At 53.9% G+C, this 23,759-nt stretch overlaps 2 protein-coding genes across 2 annotated transcripts in view; both read left to right on the forward strand.

The window, feature by feature from the left end:
• FAM20C (family with sequence similarity 20, member C) overlaps positions 1 to 7,232 on the forward strand; it is a 38,354-nt gene extending 31,122 nt beyond the window's left edge. The window contains exons 5-11 of the mRNA XM_006889718.1: positions 1,790 to 1,905; positions 3,626 to 3,806; positions 4,436 to 4,545; positions 4,885 to 4,966; positions 6,028 to 6,087; positions 6,592 to 6,844; positions 7,170 to 7,232. Of these exons, the coding sequence (XP_006889780.1) occupies positions 1,790 to 1,905; positions 3,626 to 3,806; positions 4,436 to 4,545; positions 4,885 to 4,966; positions 6,028 to 6,087; positions 6,592 to 6,844; positions 7,170 to 7,232 (865 nt within the window). The remainder of the gene's footprint in view (positions 1 to 1,789; positions 1,906 to 3,625; positions 3,807 to 4,435; positions 4,546 to 4,884; positions 4,967 to 6,027; positions 6,088 to 6,591; positions 6,845 to 7,169) is intronic.
• Positions 7,233 to 19,326: 12,094 nt separating this feature from the next.
• LOC102846929 (forkhead box protein L1-like) lies at positions 19,327 to 20,507 on the forward strand. Its single transcript, XM_006889719.1, has 3 exons — positions 19,327 to 19,433; positions 19,723 to 19,891; positions 20,106 to 20,507. Exons 1-3 carry the CDS (start codon positions 19,327 to 19,329, stop codon positions 20,505 to 20,507), a joined length of 678 nt encoding a protein of 225 aa, XP_006889781.1.
• Positions 20,508 to 23,759: the final 3,252 nt, after the last annotated feature.

Below are 23,759 nucleotides of genomic sequence, written 5' to 3' on the forward strand. Positions count from 1 at the left end.
TCTTGGTGCATTAGTGTGTGGTGGGTGTATGTACAGATACCAGGTCATCTCATCTAATTGCATCACACAATATTGTACTTTACAGGTACTGTATTACTTACAGGTCAAAGATTGGTGGTAACATTGCTTTGAGCAAGGCCACTGGTGACATATTTTACTTGTGTTCACTTCAAGTCTCTGCTTTATATTTTAGTTATCCTCACAATATGTTAAACTTTTTCATGATACTACCACACACTGACCTGTGTCAGTGGTATTTTCATTGGCTTCCTAGACATCTGAAAGTTAGACAATAAATAAGGAATACAGGAGAATAATCAATGACTTTAAAGTGTGGTGTTGGCAAAAAGTATTGAAAATACTGTGGCCTACTCAGAAAACAAAACAGATGTGTTTGTAGGCGAGGATGGTGAGATTTCATCTCACACACTTTGGGCATGTTGTCAGAAGGGGCCAGTCCTTGGAAAAAGGCATCATGTTGGGAAAAGTGAAGGAACAAGGAAAGAAAGGAAGACTCCTCAACAAGAGACATGGGCAGTGACTTTAGCAATGGATTTGAACATGGAGGAGATTTGGGGCATAGTGTAGAACAGGCCTCTATGAGTCGTAATCAACTTGTAGGCATTTAACAACACCTTAACGAGCACCTTAATGAGCTGCAATGACAATGAAGACTCACTGCATTGACGCGATGCTGTGCACGGCAGACCCCTCACCTTATTATCCTCAATGCAGCTGATGGATTGAGCAGCAGCATACAGGTAACCCACGAAGTCACTAGAGCTCCCGCGCAGGTTCCAATACAGGGCAGACATCACGTGTACGGGCACCATGAAACAAAACTCACGGACTCCCTCCGTGAGGACATGCACTGTACTGCACAGTCTGGTTGCAGAAGTGCAGGATCTCCCAGCTGGGCCTGCACCATGTGCTTCTCTTTCATAACACCATTGAGGTGAGGACTACTGTTTCCCCATTTAAGACAAAGGTGAACCTCTCGTTGCTATGGAGTCGGGACCGACTCATAACTCCTCCTCAGCATGTTTCTAAGGCAGCAAATCAGAGGGAGAAGATTGTCCATCTTCCTCCCAGGAGCTTGGACGGTGTAGCTCGTAGGGAGTTTCCCATTGTAAAGATGAGGAAACTGAGCTGATTGGATTGGCTGAGGTAATTGATTTTCCATCAATCTCCTGCTCATAGCCACCACTTTCTAGCAGAGTGACAGCATTGCCCTCCTGCCCCTGCTGTATACCGAGCACCTGAACATTGAGTCGAGACCTGCTCATACACAGCTAGTGACTGACACACTTCAGTAGGTTCAAATTAAGAAAAGAAGAAAAGAGGAAGGGAGGAGAGAAGGAGGAACAAGAGGGGAGGAAGGAGATTCTGTGATGTGAGCTGTAGCAAGAGTTCCTGGTCCTCTGCCACAGGTCATTCAAATGAGATATCTCAGAGACCTGTGTCAGCAAGAAAAGTCCCCCTTCAGCAAACACAGCTTCATCAGGCACATGGCAGCGTGCAGTGCTGTTCTGGAAGACGTCTATTAAAAGTGGGTGATTTTGTTACATTCATTTTCATTTGAGCACAGAAATGAGGGCAAGTCTCAGTTCTTTGGACACTCACAGATGATACCTATGTTGGTCTTGGAGGCCATCACTCTTTCCCTCATAGGTCACATCAGTTTCAAATAGGTTTCCATGTGGGAAGCTGGTGGCCCTAGCAGCGCTGTCAAAGGATTAGAGGAGGGCCCTCAGACCACAAACTCACTGTCCTGCTGCTCTCTGTCCAGGATCCTGGATTTCCGCCGTGTCCCTCCTGTGGCAGGCAGGATGATCAACATGACCAAGGAAATCAGAGACGTCACTCGAGACAAGAAATTGTGGAGAACCTTCTTCATCTCGCCAGGTAAGGCCATATACGGTGGGGGCGGATGGCGTGCAGGTGCGCATCCATGTCCAGACACGGGGAGCTGTAACACTCCATCCCGCAACACATCTGGTAGCAAGGGCCGCCTGGGCGCACACTGCCACCGGGCAGGCTGCCACTGAAAACCAGAGGTGTGGGTCGGATTTCAGCTCTGAGTGGGAGGTTCTTCCTCGGGAGCACCCCCAACGTTCCTGGGGGCTCATGCCATTGCATGCTGTCCCCTCTGTGTGCTCTCCCATCACTTCTCCTTCTGGGGCACTGCCCAGAAAGCACAGGATTAGGACCCTCTCTGCTCCATTTGACCTCGTTTATAAGACCAGGTACACCTCCTGCTTTCAAACAATGTCCCATCTACAGCCCCAAAAATGTGCTAGAACTCCACAGGTGTTTCTGGGAGAGCAAGGCAGCACTAGCATCACTGTTCTCTGTCCTGATCTTTCCACTGGTCAATGCGCAGCCATTCTCAACACACTGCCATTCTTGCTGATCGATACCCTGCGGGTGTGACTGATCAGTGCCCTCTGTTCTCACTGATCAATACCCTGCCGCTATGCCTGATCAATCCATCTCATCCGGGGTCTCCCTCTCCTGTACTGTCTGTCTACCCTTCCGAGCATGATGTCCTCCAAGGACCTATCTCTCCTGGCCATGTGCACAAAGTGAGTGAGGATGGATTGATACAGTGACTGGGACGATGGGGGTTGACATGTCAGAATTAGTGAGACTGGCTCAGGACAGGGAAGGGTTCAGAGCTGCTGTACATAGGGTCACTATACATCGCAGGCAACTCAACCAAGAACATTCTATGACAGATTTGGAAGCAGGAGTGGCATCCACTTCCTAAACATCATGCCTCCAGAAACTCTATGAACTTTGATAAATGTGGAGAGGTGTAGAGGAGCTTCAGGCTTTTTGTTCAAAGGGTCACTATGAGTCATGCTTGACTCAAAATCCATCAACAAGAACAACATGACTGATCAATCCCCTCCATTCTCACCAATCAATACCCTCTGTTCTCACCAATCAATACCCTGCCGCTAGGACTGATCAATATCCTGCTATTCTCACTGTCTAATACCCTGCCACTAGGACTGATCAATACCCTGGCACTATGATTGATCAATACTCTGCTATTTTCACCAATCAGTATCTTACCATTCCCACTGATCAATATGCTGCTGTTCTCACCATCAATATCCTACTGTTTCTATTGATCAATACCCTGTCATTCCCACTGATCAATTTGCTGTCATTCTCATTGATCAATAATGACATTGTCACTAATGAGTGCCTTGGTGTTCCCACTGATCAATACCCTGCTGTCCTCCTTGCACATCCATGTGCATGTGTCTCCCTCTCACCGCAGGCGAGTGGACACTGAGTCAGCCGACCCTGCACTGGGTCCGTGGGGGCAGAGGCTGCCCCCAAATTGTCTATTGACGGCATTGTCCTTGTTGGCCAGGCCCCTGGGACTCGGCACACAGGTCATGAATCCTGTCCTGTGGGGTCGCGGAGTCAGAATCAATGCCTTGACCATTCCTTTGGGAGTAGAACGAAGCTGAGTTCCTGTTTGACTCCTAGTGACCCATTTCCTTAGCCAATTTGCCAACCCTCGGGGCCCCATTTTCTGGTCAGGGGTCAGGAGTACTGGGACGGCGAAGCTGTGTGTGGTCATTGCAGCACCCTCTGCCGCCCACAGCCAACAACATCTGCTTTTACGGAGAGTGCTCCTACTACTGCTCCACGGAGCACGCGCTGTGTGGGAGGCCTGACCAGATCGAGGGCTCGCTGGCTGCCTTCCTGCCCGACCTGTCGCTGGCCAAGCGGAAGACGTGGCGGAATCCCTGGAGACGCTCCTACCACAAGCGCAAGAAGGCCGAGTGAGCGGGATTGTGGGACCTGGGAAGGCCTCCCTGGGGTGCTGGACACACAGGCAGGGACCTAGGTGGGTGTCCCAGAGCAGTGGAGAGGATCTCCTCAGGGCCACATGGACAGGACAGACCCAGGCAGGAGAAAGTCCCTTGGGTGATGGACAAGGGGCTCCTCAGGGCCACACTGGCAGAAGGGCCAGAGGGGGCACTCTTGTCTGACACCATGGGTCGAGACACTTTCCCCTGAGGGCATATTCTCCCCAAGCCGGGGTGCATGCACCCAGGGCTCCGATACCCCTCTGTCTCCACATGTTCCCCACACACACACCTGCTCGTTCCTTTGTCCCTTCAGGCCAGAACAGCACGGTCATGAGTGTGCCCACAGACCTCTTTGCTAGAGGTCACAGAGCTGAGAGTCTCGCTAGCATGGCCAGCTGAGGGCAGTGTGGACTGGTCATCTCTCGGCTCCTGCTCCTATTCTCATGGCCTCACTCCCATTGTTAATGTGTCTGTGGGTAAGGCCTTGGCTACAGTGGGAACTCACAGGCTCTGGGCTCCTGTGGCCAGTGACCCTGGAGTTTGGCCCGGTTCCATCAAGCTAGAGGAGGAGGTGGCCCCACTCACACTGGCTCCTGCAGGTGGGAGGTGGACCCTGACTACTGTGAGGAGGTGAAGCAGACACCGCCCTATGACAGCCCACACCGCATCCTGGACCTCATGGACATGACCATCTTCGACTTCCTCATGGGTATGTTGGGCCGGGGCTTGGACATCCCATGCCCTGGGCTGGATGCTATATGTGATACAGGAGTTCTACCCCTGCACCCCAAGGCCCTGGGCTGAATGCTACACATAGAGTCCAAGAGAGGGGTACACTTCTGCACCCCAGGTCCTGAGCAAGATGGTATGCATAGTCCAGGAGGGAGTTCACTCTTGCACCCCAGGTCCTGGCCTGGATGCTACACATGGCCCAGCAGCATGGACTTTAAGCAGAGGGAGGCTGCCCCATCCCAGGAGAAAATGGGAGCCAGGGCAGCACATCCAGGCTGTGGGCTCAGCAGGACTTGCTGTTTCGCTCCATCCCCAGGAAACATGGATCGTCACCACTATGAGACCTTCGAGAAGTTTGGAAATGAGACATTCATTATCCACCTGGACAATGGAAGAGGGTGAGGCTCCCGAGTCCTCAGTCAGAGGCTGGTTGTCCCTCCCAAATCCCACCCACATCCCTAGATAGCTGGGGACAAATACTCTACCTACCAAAAGCTCACATCAAGCCAGTCTCACCCGTGACACATCTGGACATGTGTGTCTTCTGTATATGCCCTTCTCACATACATACATATTTGTGCCCCGCTCACGCACATGTCCTCTGAATGTGCCCTCTCACATGTGTGTCCACCTCAAACATGTCACCTGTATGTGCTACCCCTTACGTGTGTTCTCCCTCACCTGCATGCCCTTTCTGTGTGTCTCACACACATCACCTATATGTGCCTGTCTCACACGCATCCTCTCTATGTGCCTCTTCACTTGTGTCTTCTGCATCTGCCCTTCTCACTTGCATGTCCTCTCTGTGTACCCCTCTGACACACGTGTCCTTTCTGTGTGCTGTCTCATACATGTGTTCTTTCTGGGTGTCTCCTGACGCACATGCCCTCTGTTTGCCCCTCTCACACATGTCCTCTGTGTATGTTCCTCACACACATGTCCTCAGGGCGTGTCCCTCACACGCATGTCCATGTCCTCGGGGTATGTCCCTCACACGTGTGTCCTCAGGGTATGTCCCTCACACACATGTCCTCGGGGTGTGTCCCTCACATACATGTCCATGTCCTCAGGGTGTGTCCCTCACACAAATGTCCTCAGGGCGTGTCCCTCACACGCATGTCCATGTCCTCGGGGTATGTCCCTCACACACATGTCCTCGGGGTGTGTCCCTCACATACATGTCCATGTCCTCAGGGTGTGTCCCTCACACAAATGTCCTCAGGGTGTGTCCCTCACACACACGTCCATGTCCTTGGGGTGTGTCTCTCACACTAATGTCCATGTCCTTGGGGTGTGTCTCTCACACTAATGTCCATGTCCTTGGGGTGTGTCCCTCACACGAATATCCTCAGGGTGTGTCCCCCTCAAGCATGTCCTATGTGTATGTCCCCCACCCCACATGTCCTCAGGTAGTGTCCTCTGTTGTGCCCCTTCATGCCTGATGCCTCCCTTTCCACAGGTTCGGGAAGCACTCCCACGATGAGCTCTCCATCCTGGTACCATTACAGCAGTGCTGCAGGTATGGCTGCTTGGCCAGGTGCAGGGGAGTGCCTACACCCAGGCTTGAGAGGCACTGACCCAAGGGCAGGCTGCCAGGTTAAAGCACAGTGAGGTTCACAGCACCCTCCTCCCGCAGTTCCAGCTCACAGAAGGAAGCAGTCATCTGTCCCTCTCTGAGGACACATGTCAAAATTGCCACCTGCCTAGAAAGTACGGTCCTCTGGGCAGAGCTATGGCTGAGAGGACAGTCCTGGACACCACTCCTGTGTTCCCCTGGCCACCTTGCACAGCCTACTTCCCAGAGCCCTTTCTAAGGACCTCCCGCTACACACTCCTAACCTCCGATCTCCTCTACTCCTCCTCTACACAGATCAGCATCCCCCCCCAAACCCCCAGACCTTGCACCTGCCTCCTCTAATGCAAGACCCAAGTTCTCTGCCCCCAAGAGACATAACTTACAACCCCCCACCTCCACCCCTCCTCCCCCACAAGTCTGATCTTCCCCTCCATCACCTCCCTCCAGGATCAGGCGGTCCACTTACCTGCGGCTGCAGCTCCTGGCCAAGGAGGAGTACAAACTGAGCCTCCTGATGGCGGAGTCCCTGCGCACGGACCGCGTGGCACCGGTGCTCTACCCACTGCACTTGGAGGCGCTGGACCGGCGACTGCGTCTGGTGCTGCGCACCGTGGGGGACTGTGTGGACAAGGTTGGGCTGGGCAGCGTGGTGGAGGACGACCTGGGCTCGGACCACACAGCTGCCACGACTGCTGCAGCTGTGAGGTAGTGAGCGGCCTGCCACACTCAGGCCACCAGGCCAGCAGGAAGGTGTCCTGCAAGGCCACATGGCCAAGAACTCTGGGAACTCTGAGACCTGCGGAGCCACTGAGGCCCAGAGGAGGACTCAGTTTTAAGGCTGCGCCCAGGGCTAAGATGGTGTAGCCGTCTGCCCTTTTGTAGAGATTGCTGAAGATGGAAGCCTTTATTTACAATTTTGTATTTATAAGTGTTTATCTGTATATAAGAAACACGTGTACAGACTGTGAAGGGTCCACGGGAACAGGGTTACTGTCAGCTGGCTCCCTCCTGCTTCCCTGTCTCAGCTGCTGGAGGGTCTCCAGGTAGACGCCTGGACGGGCTGCACCAAGTGTGGGACCTCAGAGTGATGCCAAGTGCCAGCTCCACGCACTGTGCACTGTGTCCAGCAGCTTCCTCTCATCCCTATCTGTGCGCCCTGCCCTGCAGTGCCCGATCACCCAGCGGCCTCCCCTGGCCCACTGGGACAGCTGGAGCATTGACCCATGTGCTGGGCCACTGGGCACTGCAGCAGTACAGAGACCTTTGCAGTGTCCCGTGGGGTGTTTTGCAATGTGGTAAACTCGGAATAAAGGTACGACCAGTGTGTGGGCTGCCTTCGAGGTTTGCATGCTCACAGTCCCACAACTCTGACTCCCGGCGCCTCTCTAGACAGAGTCAAATGGCCTTCTCAGTTCTGATGCTGGCATCTCAGGAAACAGATGCCACATCTTGGAGTGACTGGAGGGCTCAAACAACTGGCCTCTGAGCAGTCCAACCTAACACATCACACCTCCAGAATGTCTCCTGCCCAGTCTCCAAAGTCCAGTCTGGGCCGCAGACATGGCTAAGCCTCTGGGTAAACGGGGCTGGGAAGCGGTGGGTTGAACCAGTCTTGCGGGTTTGGGTGTAGGGGCAGAGAACAGCCGCTGGCCACTCTAGATGTGTCTCTGAAGGCCCAGCAAAGACCTAGTGATCATAGGCAGGCAACAGTATCACCCTGCATATCCTATCACCTGGTGGCTTGAGTGTTTACTCACTGGGGACTGTGACAGGCCCAGCTCTGGCTCAGGGCCCCACCACTGGCTCTGCTCCAGTGCTGACATGGGGCCTGCTTTCCCATGGGGACCCCAAGTCAGGGGCTCCCCAGTGCCCCTACTCAGCCTTCACTGTGCTGCTGGCCTACCAGCCCCTCATGGGGGATGGGATGGAGTCTCTGCAGGAGGCTCCTCGTGTCCCTTCTTGAGTAAGACAGTCCCTCAAGCATGGGAGACCTTGGCAGCCACACTCCCTTCTCAGTGGGGCCTCTCCTCCCCTGGGTGGTCTGTCCCTCTGCTGCCAGTCAGTCACCCACCACTCTGGGGACACTGACCTGACCACGTGAGGTACCGGGTTTGACGGAGGTCGCTGATGGCTCTAAAGCACTTTCTTCCCTTGTTTCACAGACGGGAGGCTGAGGCTCAGTGGGGTCCTTGGGTGCTAAGTTGTTCAGATGCCCCAGAAGTCAGACCAGTCCAGTCCACCGGAGCAGATCCCACCAGGCCTGTTCCCCAACCCAGGGCCGCACCTCCGTCTCTGCAGGCCACAGCTGAGGCTGTGGTTGTACTTTGTCATGTTGTAGCCAATCACTAAGTTTTGCATTGAGTTAGAACTGGCTCATAGTTGTCCCTCTAGAAGTGATTCGAGGCTATAAATTATACCTTTCCCCTGAAACTGGGTAGATTTGAACCACCAGGAAGTGTTGCCTTTGAGTCACCAGCACAACTCTCTCCCAACTGCGCACCAAAGCTTCTTGATAGAGTGATCCCCACAGAGTTCCTCCACATCCCCCCAGTGTCCACCCTAGTCCTCAGCATCATCCGAGTGTCCACCTTGGTCCTCAGTGCTACCCCAATGTCCACCCTAGTCCTCAGCATCACCTCAGTGTCCACTCTGGTCCAGGGAAATGGTCTCAACTTCCTGTCCTCAACCTTGAACTTATTATTCTTTGGTGCCCCAGGTTCCTAAACAGACCCAGAATGTACTTGCTTCCCCTACCCCACCGTGGTCCAGCCCTAGGGGTGATGGAGGTGGGGCCCAGGAGTGATTCACAGGGTGGATGGGCAAAGGGGATGGGGAAGCTATCTCCTGTAAGAACCAAAACTTGGGTCCACTTGCCAGTAATGGTGGCCTGCTGTGGGCATGGGAGGCCTGTGCTCCAAGAACAGGCCAGTCCTAGGACCCCAACAGAGTATCTGAGGTTGCTCAAGGCTGTCTGGGAGCTGGAGTAGGAAGTCACAGGCTCAGACTATCTCCTGCCTGGCATCCCCAGCCCCAGGGTCCAGGAATCAGGTTCCAGCAGAGACATCATCCACCTTCCATCAGTTCACTACCCATCTGTTCACCAGAGATGCCACACTGGGGACAGGTAGGAGAAGGAGTGGGGCTGTGGGGGCCAGCAGAGAATCAGACCCAAGGCTGACTCCTGAAGAGATGAACAAGACCTAGGAGGCCGTGGGGTCTGCTGTGCTCACATGCTGAGAAACAGGACAGGTAAGATGAGTGGTCGTGTTAGTCTTCCAGAGGAGCACCACTGCTGTGACTGTGCTAAGGGGAAGGACAATAGAGAGGACTGCGCTGGGAGGACGGAGATGGTGCCAGGAGGATGGAGACGGCGCTGGGAGGACGGAGACGGTGCCAGGAGGATGGAGACGGCGCTGGGAGGACGGAGACGGTGCCAGGAGGACAGAGACGGTGCCGGGAGGGTGGAGATGGTGCTGGGAGCATCACTGCTGTGACTGTGCTAGGGGGATGGACAATAGAGAGGACGGTGCCGAGGGGATGGATGGTGCTGGGAGGATGGAGAAAGCGTTGGGAGGATGGAGAAGGTGCTGGGAGGATGGAGACGGCACCGGGAGGATGGAGATGGTGCCGGGAGGATGGAGATGGCGCCGGGAGGTGCTGGGAGCACCACGGCTATGACTGTGCTAAGGGGATGGACAATAGAGAGAATGGTGCCAGGGGGACGGAGACAGCGCCGGGAGGATGGAGACAGCGTTGGGAGGACGGAGATGGTGCTGGGAGGATGGAGATGGCACCGGGAGGAAGGAGATGGCATTGAGAGGCACCCCAAAGCCCCCTCCTCAGAGCACCTACCCACCAGAGCTTACTAGCAGAAAACGACCAGGCCTGCCTGAACCCAGGCATTTCTGGTCTTGAGAAGAATGGAGAAAACAGCTTCCAATAAAACCCTGACTGGTAAGGCTTTACTTCCAGGGGAAAGGTAGGCTGCTTACGTCCGTAAGTAGGGCAGAATTTTGCCAGAGGAGCCACTGGGAATGGCTGGAGAAGAACATGAGCGTGGTACAAATTGTTTTTAATGGGGACTTGCATAGACCGCCCTGCTCCCCTGCAGCAGGCGTGGGTCTCCCTTTGGAGATTCAGAGGCGAGCAGGTGGGGCAGCTTCTCCTGAGAACCCTGCTGGGCCAAGTCCCACTGAGGTAGAAGCGGCAGAAAGAATTTTATCCTGAATTAAAGTGAAGGAATGTACAAATGAATGAGTGAATCAATCAGAGAATGAATGAATGTATTAATTAGTGAGTGAGTGGGTGCGTGAACTAATGAGACGAATGTATGAATTAGCAAAGAAATGAGAAAGTGAATTGGAGATTTCTGTGCGATCTTGATTTACTGGTCACAGAAGACATATGAAATGAGGTGAAAACACCACATATCCATCAACAGTTGATAAATACACACAATGTGGTCATAAAGAGAAACAACCCAGGTATCCATCAGCTGGTGATGGAATCACACCTTGGCCTCCATTCAGACACGGTGGAGTCCATCCACACAACAGAGTCTCTCTCGGCCATGAAGAGAGACAACCCAAGTGCCCATCAGCAGGTGATGGATACCCATGCTGTGGTCCATCCACACAGTGGAGTAATACTCAGTCATAGAGGCAACCCAAGTGCCCATAAATCAATAATTAATAAACACCATGTGGTCTATCCACACAATAGAGTATTAGTCAGTCTTGAAGGGAAATGCTACATGTTATGATATGGATAAACAAGAAACAACAGCAGTCAGAAGATCAGGAGACATATTGCACTGGCAAAGTCTGTAGTCAGGGACCTCTCCAAATTATTGAGGAGCAATGATGTAGATTTGAGGTCTAAGGTATTCCACGACAGGGTCTTTTCAGTCACTTGCTATGCAGCTGAGAGCTGGGCAATGAATAAGGCTGACAGAAGAACTAATGCCATTGAGCTGTGGTGTTGAAGAAAGTGCTGAAGACCCCATGGACTGCCAAAAGAACAAACAGATATGTCTTGGAGAAAGTGCAGTCAGAGTGCTCCTTGGAGGCAGAGATGATAAAGCTTCATCTCACATACTGTGGGCATGTTGAAGAGGCTTTTCTTTGGAGAGGGACACCATGCCTGGAAAGGTAGAGGGATATCAAAGAAGAGAGAGACCCTCAATCACACAGTAACTGTGGCAATGAGCTCAAATGTGTCAGAGATTGTGAGGTTGGCACAGGGTAGAACAGGGTTCAGATCTGGTGTTCATAGGGCCACTGTGAGTTGTACTTGACTGGATGGTGTCCAACGACAACAAAAGACATGACACCAAGTGAACGAAGTAGATAACAGAAGGACACGCTCTGCGATCCCAATTAAAGAAAACATCTAGAAGAGAGGAGTGCAGAATATAGTGAACAGGAGGCCCTCAAATGTAATGAACTCACACAGTGGTGGCAACCATAGGCCAGGCTGAGGCAAGTTTTCCCCCTGCAATGCGTGTGCACACTGCACTGGGTGGTGGAGACCACTGCATAGCTCACAAGTGTGATGGCCACCATGCACTGTGTGTGGACAGCAGAGACTGCCTACCATCCTGGACGCGGCTCCCAGGCCACCCCTGGGCATCAGCCTCCCTGAGGGGCTCCTCTACCCCCTGGTCGCCATGGAGAATCCCCCTGCCCAACTCACTGTCTCAGGATCAGCCAGTGTGAAGAGAGGGCTTTGGGGAACAGGGATAGAAGTGGGACAGAAAAGATGCACCTCAAAGGACCTCCTCACACAGAATGCTGGGCTCCCTGGCATGTGCTGGGGTCACCCCCACTGCAGCGGTCCTCAGGCCTGCAGTTCATTGGGGAGGAAGAAGCTGTGAGCTGTCCCGGGAATGACCTGTAAGAAGATGAGGAGTGACCCTCAGGCCTGATGGGGTACCATGGGGCACAGTCCAGCTAAATCATGCCCTAAGGACTCCTCCACCCTGTCCCTCGAGTTTCAGGGCTCATAAGCAAGGACAGAGTCCCCTCAGCCGCTTCCCTCAGCCCACCTTACCCAAGAGGGGGACACCTGCTAGGAAGAGGCCCAGGACCTCTCGCCATCTAGTGGCCACACGGAGAAGAGCCAGAGCTGTGCCTTGTGGAAGTTGTCTGGGAGCCCTGGTGGCACCAGGGGTTCAGGGCTTGGCTGCTAGAAAGGACAGTGTTCAAATCCACCACCCACCCTGGAAGAGATAGATAGGGCAGTCTGAGGCAGTTCTCCACTGTCCCGTAGGGTCGCTGGGAGCCAGATTCAACTCAAAGGCTGTGAGAGTGGATTTGGGTTTGCGTTGGGTTAAATGCTAGGGAGTGGACCTGACCAGCATCCATCCCATGGCCGACAGAAAGAAGAGTACCAGCCCACATGCCCTTGTAAAGGCTACTATGCTAGAGCCTGTTACTGTAGACTCGCAGTAAAAAACCAAGAGGTGGGGAGTTGCCTTGCTAACCCGAAGCCCAAGGTTCAAGGCCACCCACTGCTCTGCGGGAGAAAGAAGGGCAGTGTCCTCCATGCCAGTTACTGCCTCTGGAAACCTGCTGTGGAGTCTGCAATGGGTCTGCTCCAGCTTGATGATATGTAACAGCACCTGCCCCAGAATTGATTGCACCCAATACAGGCCTGCTGGGTTTCTGAGTCTGTAGAACTTTCTCCTGTGGGGGAAAGGGCGGGTTTGCACTTGTGACCCACGGATTAGCAGCCCCACATGACATCATACATTGCCATGGCTTTTGTCCACCTGCTGGTCATTCTCAATTTGCACATCCTGAGCTCTGTGTATCTGCTCACCAGTACCTACGTACAGACACTTCCTTCTATGCAAAGGAGAGGTTAGCTCACTCCCACAGCTCTCTGAGCACTCAGCCTTCCAGAAGCTTCCATCACCATGCGTTCCTCCCCAGTTTGGAGGTCTCCACCTGCCAATGGCCATGTCTGAGGCCTTTAGCCTGGGACAGCTCCCAGATGCCCCCTGAGTGTGTCCCTATCACAAACTAGACTTTATGGTCATACTGGCATCCTTGAGATCCTGTGGTCACTCTGCTGCAGCCCCACTGCCCGAAGCACTGTGCACAGGACACAGAGTTGTCAGGTGGTATCAAATCAGCTTCCACTCAACAGCAACCACGTGCAGCACAAGAGTGCCTGCCTGGCCCTGCACAGCCTCCCATCGCTGCCACAGCCAAGCCAGTGCTGCAGGCACCATGCAGCCCACCTCACAGACCTTCCTCTTTCCACGAAGCTGCTGTATTTCTCCAGAGACTGATCCCTCCTGGTAACAAACGCAAAGCAAGTGAGAACAAGTCTCACCAGCCTCGTTTTTTGGAAGTGTTTCTTCCAAGACCGATTTACTTGTTCTTTTGGCAGTCCATGGAATGAATGTCCAGCACTCTTCTGCAATTGCAGAATTCTCCTCCCATCTTCCTTATTCATTGCCCAGCTTTCACACCATGGCTTGGGTCAGATGCACTAGTCATCAGAGTGGCATCCTGTATACAATAGCCTCACAGAGGTGCCCCGCACACCGGAGGTCTTCTCCCGGAGGCCCAATCATCCCACCTGGTCCACACTAGTTTTCTTCATCATTTTGGTTACTTGCATTTGCCCTAGACAGGTTTCACCTCCCCCATGAGGGGTGGGGTTACCAGGTGCCCAAGGGCACCTGTGTCCACACCTCGTGAGCCACCTCATCCCCATCTTGCCCACGTATGGCCCAGATGCTCTGCTAATCAATGGACACAACATAATCAGAGGCATGTCCTTGCCCACGCTTCATTTTACGGCACCTGAGATCTGCTTCTCTCCAGCTCCCTCTGCCCTCTGCTCTGTGCCCTCTGCCCTCTGCCCTCTGTGTTTCTCTCTTCCCCTTCTCGCCCGTCTCCTTTCTTCCTTCCCCCTCTGAATTTCTCTCCTCCCTCTCCCCCTACTTCCTTCTCTCCCCCCTCCCCAGCGGTGAAATCCAGCTGCAATATTGTGAACAACTCTATGGAGAGGCCAAGGTGGTGAGAAGCTGACACTTTCAGCCAATAGCCCCTTGCAGGTTTCTGATCCTCAGAGCTTGCGGAATCATAAAATAGTTTGTTGTTTTAAGCATATGTATGAAGAGGTTGCTGCTTGTAAAGAGATCATCACCTCACTGTAGAAGACTAGTGTGAATGGCAAGGCTCACCACTGTGCACAGCTCACTCAGTCTGCAGGTCTGTATCTCTAGCCATCCTCCTTTCTACGGGTGTCCATGCAAAAGCCAAAATACAGGAAAGGCTGTTTTCTGCCAAGGGCATGCTACCAGCTTTCATCAAGAGATCTCCCCCTCCCCATTCTTATGTTCGCTCCTTCAAGGAGTCTGTGCACTGACTTCAACCTAGGAAGCATTTGCCCAGTGGTGCCTCAGACCCTCACATTCTACTCATATGAAATCCAGGGACATTCAAAGTCTTCTGATCCACTTTCTCTGTCTCCCTCGTATTCCCTCGGCCAATTATGCCCTGAGCAGTGCTGTGAACTGGCTCCACATTAGTCAGGAAATCAGGGTTCCATTCATGTGACTCTGCAGCAGCGTTAAACCTCAAAGGCGTCTGCAGCATCTGCATGCGCAGCAGCGAGCTGTGAGTCACACTGTCACTCAGCATGTGCTTCCTGGAGAATCTCCTGGCCCCTAAAACACTGGATAGGGGGATTGGATGGCTTGGTGGTAAGTAGCTGCACTGCCAATCCAGAGGCACATGATTTGGATCCCAAGTTGCTCTGTGGGAGAAAGACGGGCAGTCTCTTCCTGTGCAAACTGATTGCCTCTAGAAACCCACTGGAAGGTCGGCTCTGGGTTGGTTCTGATTTGATGGTACACAACAACCACCACCAAACACTGTCGTCGGCAGCAGAGCCCTCAGCCATGTGTGTGGCTGGCTCCTAGACCAGCGGTTCGAGCCTCCAGAAGCTCTGCAGAAAGGAAGTCTGCTGTTGTGGGGATCAAAGGCTGGAAAAAGTCCTGTGAGATGTTCTACTCTGTCCCACAGGGTCAGGAGGAGTCAGAACCCATCAGTCCACATCAATGCGCTGCCATCCAGTCGGAACCAACTCACAGGTGAGCCTCCATCGGGTTTCTGAGTCTCCCCAGGATCCCAACCATCAGAAAAGCACAGTCTTTGGGTGAGCAGTGTGACTTCCCCAGACTAGCCGCAGAGACCAATAAGAGCAATAAGAGCAATGGCTACAGGTGAGCTCTGCTGGCCTAGAGGCAAGAAGCTGTACTGCAATCACGAAGGCATGCAGTTCGAGGCCATCAGCTGCTCCAAGGGAGAAAGAGGGGCAGTCACCTCCTGTGCTATTAACTGCCTCTAAAAACCCTCCGGAGGAACAGCTGTGGGTTGGTTCTGACTCTGTGGTACAAGAGCAATGGCTGCAGGAGCCTGTGAAACTGTGGTCAGAGCGCTTGGCTGCAAATTGGAGGGCCCTGTCAGCCATCAATCATTTTTGCTCATTTACTGACTGGAAGAGATCCATATTTGTTCCCATTCCAAAGAAAGGTGACCCGACAGAGTGTGGAAATTATCGAACATTATGATTAACGTTATATGCAAGCATGATTCTGCTAAAAATGATCCAAAAACGACTGGAGCAGTACAGTAACAAAGAACTGCCAGATGTGCAGGCTGGGTTTAGAAGAGGCTGTGGTTCTAGGGATATTATAGCTAATGTCAGATGGATCTTGGCTGAGAGCAGAGAGGACCAAAGGAATGTCTGTGTTTCATTGACTATGCAATGGCATTTGACTGTGTGGAACACAACAAAGAAGAATGGGAATCCCAGAACACTTGACTGCACTTACGTGAAATTTATACTTGGGCCAGAAGGCAGTTGTCAGAACAGCAAGGAAACATTGCATGATTTAAAACTGGAAAGGGTATACAAAGATGTGTTCTATCTCCATACCTTTTCAATTTATATACAAACAGGTCATCTGAGAGGCTGGACTCAGTGAGGAGGAATGTGGCATCAGTACTGGAGTAAGACTCATCAATAATATGCATTATTCAGATGACATAACTTTGCTTGCTTGAGTAGGACCTGAAACACTGCAGAAGGTCAAGGGTTGCAGCCTTCAATATGGATTGAAAATCAACATCAAGAAAACACAGATTCCCACCACTGGACTGATTAGCAGCATCATGATAGATCGTGAAGAGATTGAGATTGTTCACAGCTTTAGTTTGCTTGGCTCCCCAGTCAACACTCTTGGTACCAGCAGCCAGGAAATTAAAAGACTAATTGCCCTGGGAAGTCTGCTGTCAGGGACCTCTCCAGAATACTGAAGAACAATAACTTAAGTCTGCAGACTAAGGTGCACCTGATCCAGGTCATGGTCTTTGCAATCACTTGCTATGTGTCAGAAAGCTGAACAATGACTAGGGATGATAGAAGAAGAATTGATTCCTTTGAGCTGCGGTGCTAGAGAAGAGTATTAAATATTCCATGGACTGCCAGGAGAATAAACCGGTTCGCCCTAGAGAGGGTGAGACCAGTCTGGTCCTTCGAGGCAAGGATTCAGAAGCTTCATCTGACACATTTTAGGCATGTTACAAGGCAGGGCCAGTCATGCTTTGGAGGGTGGAGAGACAAGGCAAGAGAGGAGACACTCAGTGAGATAAGACTGACTCAGTGATTAGGGTAATTGGGGTAGGTGTGTCACAGAACATAAGGTTGGCTCAGGATACAGCAGGGTTCAGAGCTATTGTACACAGGGTCGCTATGGTGACTTGATGGCACATGACAGTACAGTGTTCTCACAGAGGGATTGTGGCTTAGGGTTAGGGAGCTGCACTGCAAGACCAAGGGCAACATTTCAAACCCACCAGCGACTCCTCAGGAGAAAGGTACGCAATCTCCTCCCCCGTGATTTAACGACTGAAAACCCACTGAAGGGACAGCTATGAGTCAGCTCTGCCTTGACAGTTCACAGCAGTTCTCCTACGTGTCAGTCTAGAGACTAAGGCGCACCTGATCCAGGCCACGGCGTTTGCAATTACTTGCTATACATCAGAGAGTTGGACAACGACTTAGGGTGACAGAGGAAGAATCAATGCCTTCGAATTGTGCTGGAGAAGAGTCTTAATCATACCATGGACTGCCAAGAGAACAAATAGATCTGTCTTGCAGAGGGTATCACTAAGTTTCTCCTTGAGACTAGGATTTTGAAGCTCTATCCCACATACTTTGGGCACGTGGCCAGGAAGGACTGCTCCTTGGAGAAGGACATCATGCTGGAAGGGTGTAGGGACAGCTTAGGCGAGGGAAACCCTAGAAGAGATGGATTGATACAGTAACTGGGGCAATGTAGGTGGTGGGTGTGTCAGAATTAGTGAGACTGGCTCAGGACAGGAAAGGGTTCAGAACTGCTGTACATACAGTTGCTATGGCTTACAGGTGACTGAACAGCACCTAACAACATCTGCTAAACCTTTATTATATTATCGAGATTTTTTTCAAAAAATGTGTATGTGTGTGAATGGTCCAGTTATGGTCATGGACAGCTCACACACACACTCACCAATCAGAAATGTCTGCCATCTACCAGTGTCCACTAGATCTCAGGTGGTGGCTGACCTCGAGCTCCTGAAAGGACAAGCCCAGGACTTTGGTCCTCAGGTCCACACAACAAGCAAAGCTTTGAGAAGGTTTGTGGGAGAAGCAGAGAGAGGAGGGGTGAGCAGAGTGGAGAAGCCATGGTGCAGGGCTGGGAGTCGGGGTTCCACCTTCCTGGGCACAAATTCACAGGGACCAGGGCTGTGTGGCTCTGTCTGGTTGTGTTTGTGAAGCTCAGCATCTCTGCACAGATGATGACACAGAGAGAGGCCCCAAGAACAGTCAGCATCTGTAGAGAACATCACAGCTGGTCACCACTGCAGACTCTCAAGGAGTTGTGAGCGAATAACTATAGGGCTCTGAGGAGTGTCACACTGGAGACACTGGCAGAGGTGGCATCAACATGGCCAGCTGCACAGTTTTTTGTTCTTATTGAGTTACTAATTTTGATGATAGAGCACAGCCAGGTGCATCACAAAGCACAGAGCCTATGGGGAGACCCAGGAGGACACCACTCGGTCTCATACCCAGGGCTCTGCTTCAAGGGGAACTTTCTGGATGAAGTCCCTGGTCCCCAGAGAAGCAGCAAGGAGTCCAGTCGGAACTCTGCAGGTTCTGCAATGTCTTACAGCAGCAATCCCAGAGGAGACCTTTAAGGGCAGCTCTTTTCCTCAGAAAGTACTGCTAGACCTCTCCCTTCCCCTGGCCTTCCCTTTCCCCCATCTTCCCCACCCTACCTCTCCTCATCTCTTTCTTCCTTCCCCTCTTCTCTCCCTTCCTCCCACAGATCCTATCAGGGAACAAGGGTCCTGGTGATGGAAGCCTTCGGAGGTGGAAAGTCTAATGTCCAGGTGGAGCTCTGTCCCTGCACAGGGCGGGGCTGCAGGACATGCCCAAACCGCTGGCTCTGGTTGGTGCCACGTTCTGAGCAGTATAGGACGGGCCAGGGGCACAGGATCCTCTGGAGGGAAAGCTAGATGAGATGACAGAAACTCAGTTCTCATCTGGGGCCCCAGCAGTGCCTGGCCCCACACCCCCAGTTCTCACCCTGCACCTCAGGCCCTGACTCCATGCCCCATTCTCACCCTAAACACCCAGCCTTTACCAAACTGCTCTGGGTCTGAAAGAGGCTGTTTGGGGTCTGGCAGTGGATGAGAGCTGGTGTCCATGCAAATACCCAGGCGCCCAGGGAAGAAGCCCCGTGGCGTGTAAGGTGCACCTAGGGCGCGCAGCAGCAGGAAACTCGCTCTCTGGGGTCTGCGCAGCCTGAAAAGGAGAGGGGACCTGAAAGCCAAGGCTGCCCCGCCCATCGGACCCCTTCTCACTCCTCCCCCCACCCCCGCTGGTCAGGGGGTCACCTGGAACCCAGCCTCCCCTCCTCCAGTGCTGCTGTCACCGGTGGCTGGGGCCTCCCTGAGCCGGGATTGGATACTGGAGAGCGAGGTGGGGCAGGCGGGGGACCCCAGGAACCCTGGTTGTCTGCTCTGGCGCAGAGCAGACGCGGAGGTCTGCGGTCACAGCTTCCCGTGGCGTCAGGACTGGCGGGCAGCGTGGAAGAGGCCGCGCACAGAGATGTTTGACAGCTCCCAATACCCATACAACTGCTTCAACTACGACGCCGAGGACTTCCCGGCCGGCAGCTCCGACGAGGAAAAGCGGCTCACGAGGCCCGCATACAGGTGATTGCGGGTCTGCGTGGGGCCGAGGGTGGCCCAAGGAAGGAGTAGGGTGGCGTCACACGTTCGAGAACAGCCGGGACCGTTCCCTCGCCTCTCCGAGGGCACCTTCAAATGTAGCGGAAGGAACTTCCAGCGTCAGGGGGAAGCGGGCAGAGGGTCCCCCGAACACTTCCCGACCCCTCCCCTCATCGCGCGGGTCTTGGGGCGGGAGGGCCGCGGGGCGCGCTGGGCGGTAGCCGGCGCCTGAGCGCGGAGCCGCGGGCCGCGGTGGAAACCCGACTGTTCGCAGCTACATCGCGCTGATCGCAATGGCCATCCAGCAGAACCCCGAGGGCCGCGTGACCCTGGCGGGCATCTACGACTTCATCATGCGCAAGTTCCCCTACTACCGCGCCAACCAGCGCGCCTGGCAGAACTCCGTCCGCCACAACCTGTCACTCAACAGCTGCTTTGTCAAGGTGAGCGCCCGCCTGCCGCCCGTGGACAGCGGAGGGAGGGCTGTGGCCTCGCGGCCGCTGGACACTATCCCCCGAGAAGTCAAGCCGCCCCGAGGGGCCACACCCGAGGGGCGGGAGCGCGTGGCGTCAGGGGCTTCCCACTTGGTGCGCGCGCACAGGCCACGGGGCGTTTTGGGGACCAGCGTGCGCTGAGCCCCGCGCCCTGCGCCCCCAGGTGCCCCGGGCTGAGGGCAATGAGAAAGGCAAAGGCAACTACTGGACGTTCGCCGGCGGCTGCGACTCGCTGCTGGACCTCTTTGAAAATGGCAACTTCCGGCGGCGGCGCCGGCGGCGTGGCCCCAAGCGGGGATCCAGGGACGAGGGCGAGGGGGTCCGGGCGCAGGGCGCGGGCAGCCCCGAGGGAGCTGGCGGTCAGGCCCCGCCGGCCTGCGATCTCACGTCCCCAAGCCCGGCCCGCCGCAGCCCCTCCGCGCTGGGCAAGGCCCAACACGCGGACCTCAAGTTCAGCATCGACTATATCCTGTCCTCTCCCGGGCCTGGGGCACCCCACCCCAAGCTGGAGGGCAGACGCCTGCGAGAGGCCCAGCAGACGGACCTCCACTTGTGGGCAATGTGAAGGTTCTGGGACACATGGTCTCCTGATGCCAAGGATAGCAAGATTCAGCAGACCTGTCCTGACAGCACTGGCCTCCACCCTGCTCTGAACCCAGACAGTGCAGCCCCCCCCCCCCCACTGGTGGCCACTGTGCTGCCTGCCCCGCTCACAAGTTTCCCATCGGATGGGCCCGGCTGGACTCTCCATTTCTGTTAGGACCCCCCCAGGGCCAGGGCCACACACAGTCACTCTGAAGTTCTCTCCTCCTCGAGAACCTGGGCGGCTGTAAACCGAGGGCATCTGAGACCTGCAAGAGCAGAGAGCGGAAATGCAGGGGACCCGGCCAGATCCCAGCAGCCTCTGGGGAGTCAGCTGTGGCTGTATTATGGACGATGAGACAAATATATCTTGTGTTGTCGCTAAAATATTTGTTGATGGTTTAAGAGATTCCTTGGAAAGACAAGGGGAGGGAGGAGTCTGGGGGCAATGTGGGAGCCATCGACCCACTCTTCTGGATTCCTCTACACAGGCAGGAACCCCTACTCGCTCAAGTTCATCTGGTTCAGCTCCAGAGAGCAGCTCTGATGGGGTTCCTGGGTGTTGAGACTCACTATTAAGGACACAGCTACATCGCCATCTGAGATATAAATTATTTCATCACACCACCAAGAGAGGCAGGCACATCAAGTCGAGTGAGGCCTCAGACCAACCTGGGCTCTTCAGGAGCCTGTGTTTTGTTGGTTTTGGCAGTTAATTGTTTGGGGTTGTTTTTTGTTTGTTTGTTTGTTTTTGTTACAATTTGAACAGTAGTATAGACTACACCTAATCCGATCCACTAGGTGACAACAAATTGTGTAGCTAGAAGGGTGCTGCTGGGAGGGGCGGGGTGTGGGGAGGAGGGCGGTCACCTTAGGTCCACCTGGCTTCGCCTCAGCTCCCACGGGCCTGCCTTTCTCAAAACTGCCTGCCCTGGAAAGAGGAACACCTCAGCTGCTTTTAGGAGGGAGCCTGATCCCTTCTGAGTGTCCCCAAAGCTCTGGGGGGAGTGTCCATGGCGAGGTCCCTGACTGCCCACTTAAGTCCTGCAGATTGTGGCCTTCAGGAAAGCCAGAGAGGAGGGTGTAAATGCAAGCACCCTCTCTGAAAGAGACTTGGAGGTGGACCTCTTCTCTGCTCAGTTCAGCTGTCACCTGCCCTCTTATGTCCCCAGCTCTGATCGAGGAGCGGTGTTTGTTTGGGGCCTACTTTGTGGGTCAGTGGGCCGGCTGCTAATGTCAAGAATGGAGGTCTGGATGCACCCGTCGCTTGTCTGGGGGAACGTGCCAGCCCCTCCCATGAAGATGGACTCTCGCTGGCCTTGCGGAGGGCGGCTGTGAGCTGGGCTCATTCAAGTGCAGTATGTTTGACTTCCTTTAGTGTCACAGGTGGGCCAGGCCCCAGTCATGGCCCAACCATGTGGTCCTGGTCCTCATCTCCCAGGGCACCAGGAATACCATCATGCCCAGGTGCATGGCCTATGGCCGTGTGTCTGTCATGCCCCTGTTTCCTGCATTTATACCTCTGGTCATCCTCACTGAAAATCTTGTTCCAAGCAGGGCTGCTTCAGACAGCCAGGAGGTGAAGCAGAGGACAGGGCCATGTGGACTTGGCAGGTAGATTACTGCAGGGATGTCATTTCTGCTCCTGAGAGAGCAGATCTAAATTGCACTCCCCCACAATCCCTAGAAGCCTGGTTCAGAGACCATGGGCCCTGGCACTGTTTGCACACTTGTGCGTTATGTGCTTGGCTGCAGCAGGCTGGAGGGCGGCACCATGAAGGCTGCGAACACCCAGGTGTGACATTCGTTTCGCAAAGGATATCAATCATGTTTTAAAAGCAAAGGGACATTTTCAATTTTCTTGGTGACTTCAGGACGGCTACCAGCCTGAGAATGAGTGGCATTTAATACCAACAACATAACAGGGTGGGGATTGGCTGTGACCTATTCAAATGTCGCCGCCATTACCCACTCGACGCAATTATAATTAAACACCTTATGCCTCTCTTGCAAATCCGCTGATTGATCATCGATATGTACATTCCCACCATGTTCCCTGGAGCAGATGTCTGTACCTGGTCATGGATCACCGGGTTTCCATTAGCGGGTGGGGAAGAACCAAGCCAGTTCTGCTGCACGGCTTCTGGGGAAGGCCTTCCAGTCCTGAGAGGTTTGGGGTGTCGTCCCCTCAGCAGCCAAGCACAGGGGCTCTACCGATGCTTCAGTCTGCAGATCTCAAAGATCCCCTATTGGGAGGCCTTAGCGTGGGTTGAAAGAGATGCAGACAAGAACAAGGAAGGGAGATTCAGGGTCTCCAACCCGGCGGTGAGATGCCCCTTCCCTTCTCCAGCCCAGGACCACCTTGGGGCATCCCTTGTCCCTCAGCTGACCTCCTGCTGCCTCAGTCCAGAACAATGGTCCTGAGGGCAGCTGCTGAGGCCCCTAGACCAGGATGCTCAAGGTGGCAGGTTAGTAGGGAAGGCTGCAGGTTTGTGGCCAGTTGTCATTTGGACCCTGCTGGTCCTGCTGTCCCAGGGACCAGCCTGCCTCCTCATGACGGTCCCTGGACAGAGGGAGAGGGAGAGCTATGGCAAGTGGACGGGAGCCTGGCCTGGCTCCACACCCATGGACAGGCCAAGGCTGCTCACATCAACAAGGGGTGTCCATACATTCAGAGCCAGCAAGAAAGAAGGGCACATGATGTAGTGATGAGCGTACAAATTTCAAGACCAAAACTGTGCCCTCTTGGCATCCTGGAGGCTGAGAAAAGAGCCCAGGTTGTCAGCAGGGCCCTGCAGGCAGGTCAGGCAGCATCTGGGATGAACACAAGGTCAAGCAGCCACTGAGTGGCCATGATGCCAGGAGCCCTGGGATGGACACAGTGTCAGACGCCTCAGTGAAGTAAGCCCAGTGACCTGTTTCATCACTGGCCTGTAGTCACAGTGCTGCATCCCACCTCAGTGAAGACTCTGTTTCCAGGTCTGACTGGTGCCTGGCCCTCTCCCCACTTTCAGCACCTTCTACAAACTCAAAGCCCCTTTTCACACAGATAGTCCTGGTGGAACGAGGACCCAGGAGGTCAGGGGAGCTCAGGTCCTCCTGCACCCTTACTAATTCGCGCGTCCTTGGTTTGTCTCCTGAGAGCCCTCAGCAAGTTGTGCCACCAATGCAAAGGTTGCAAGTCTCTGCCATTCAAACCCACTGCGGCTCCGAGGCAGAACTTGGCAGTGTCCTA

Source organism: Elephantulus edwardii, unplaced genomic scaffold (assembly GCF_000299155.1).
Source record: "Elephantulus edwardii isolate Elephantulus edwardi_28Jun2011 unplaced genomic scaffold, EleEdw1.0 scaffold00080, whole genome shotgun sequence".
NCBI lineage: Eukaryota > Metazoa > Chordata > Mammalia > Macroscelidea > Macroscelididae > Elephantulus > Elephantulus edwardii.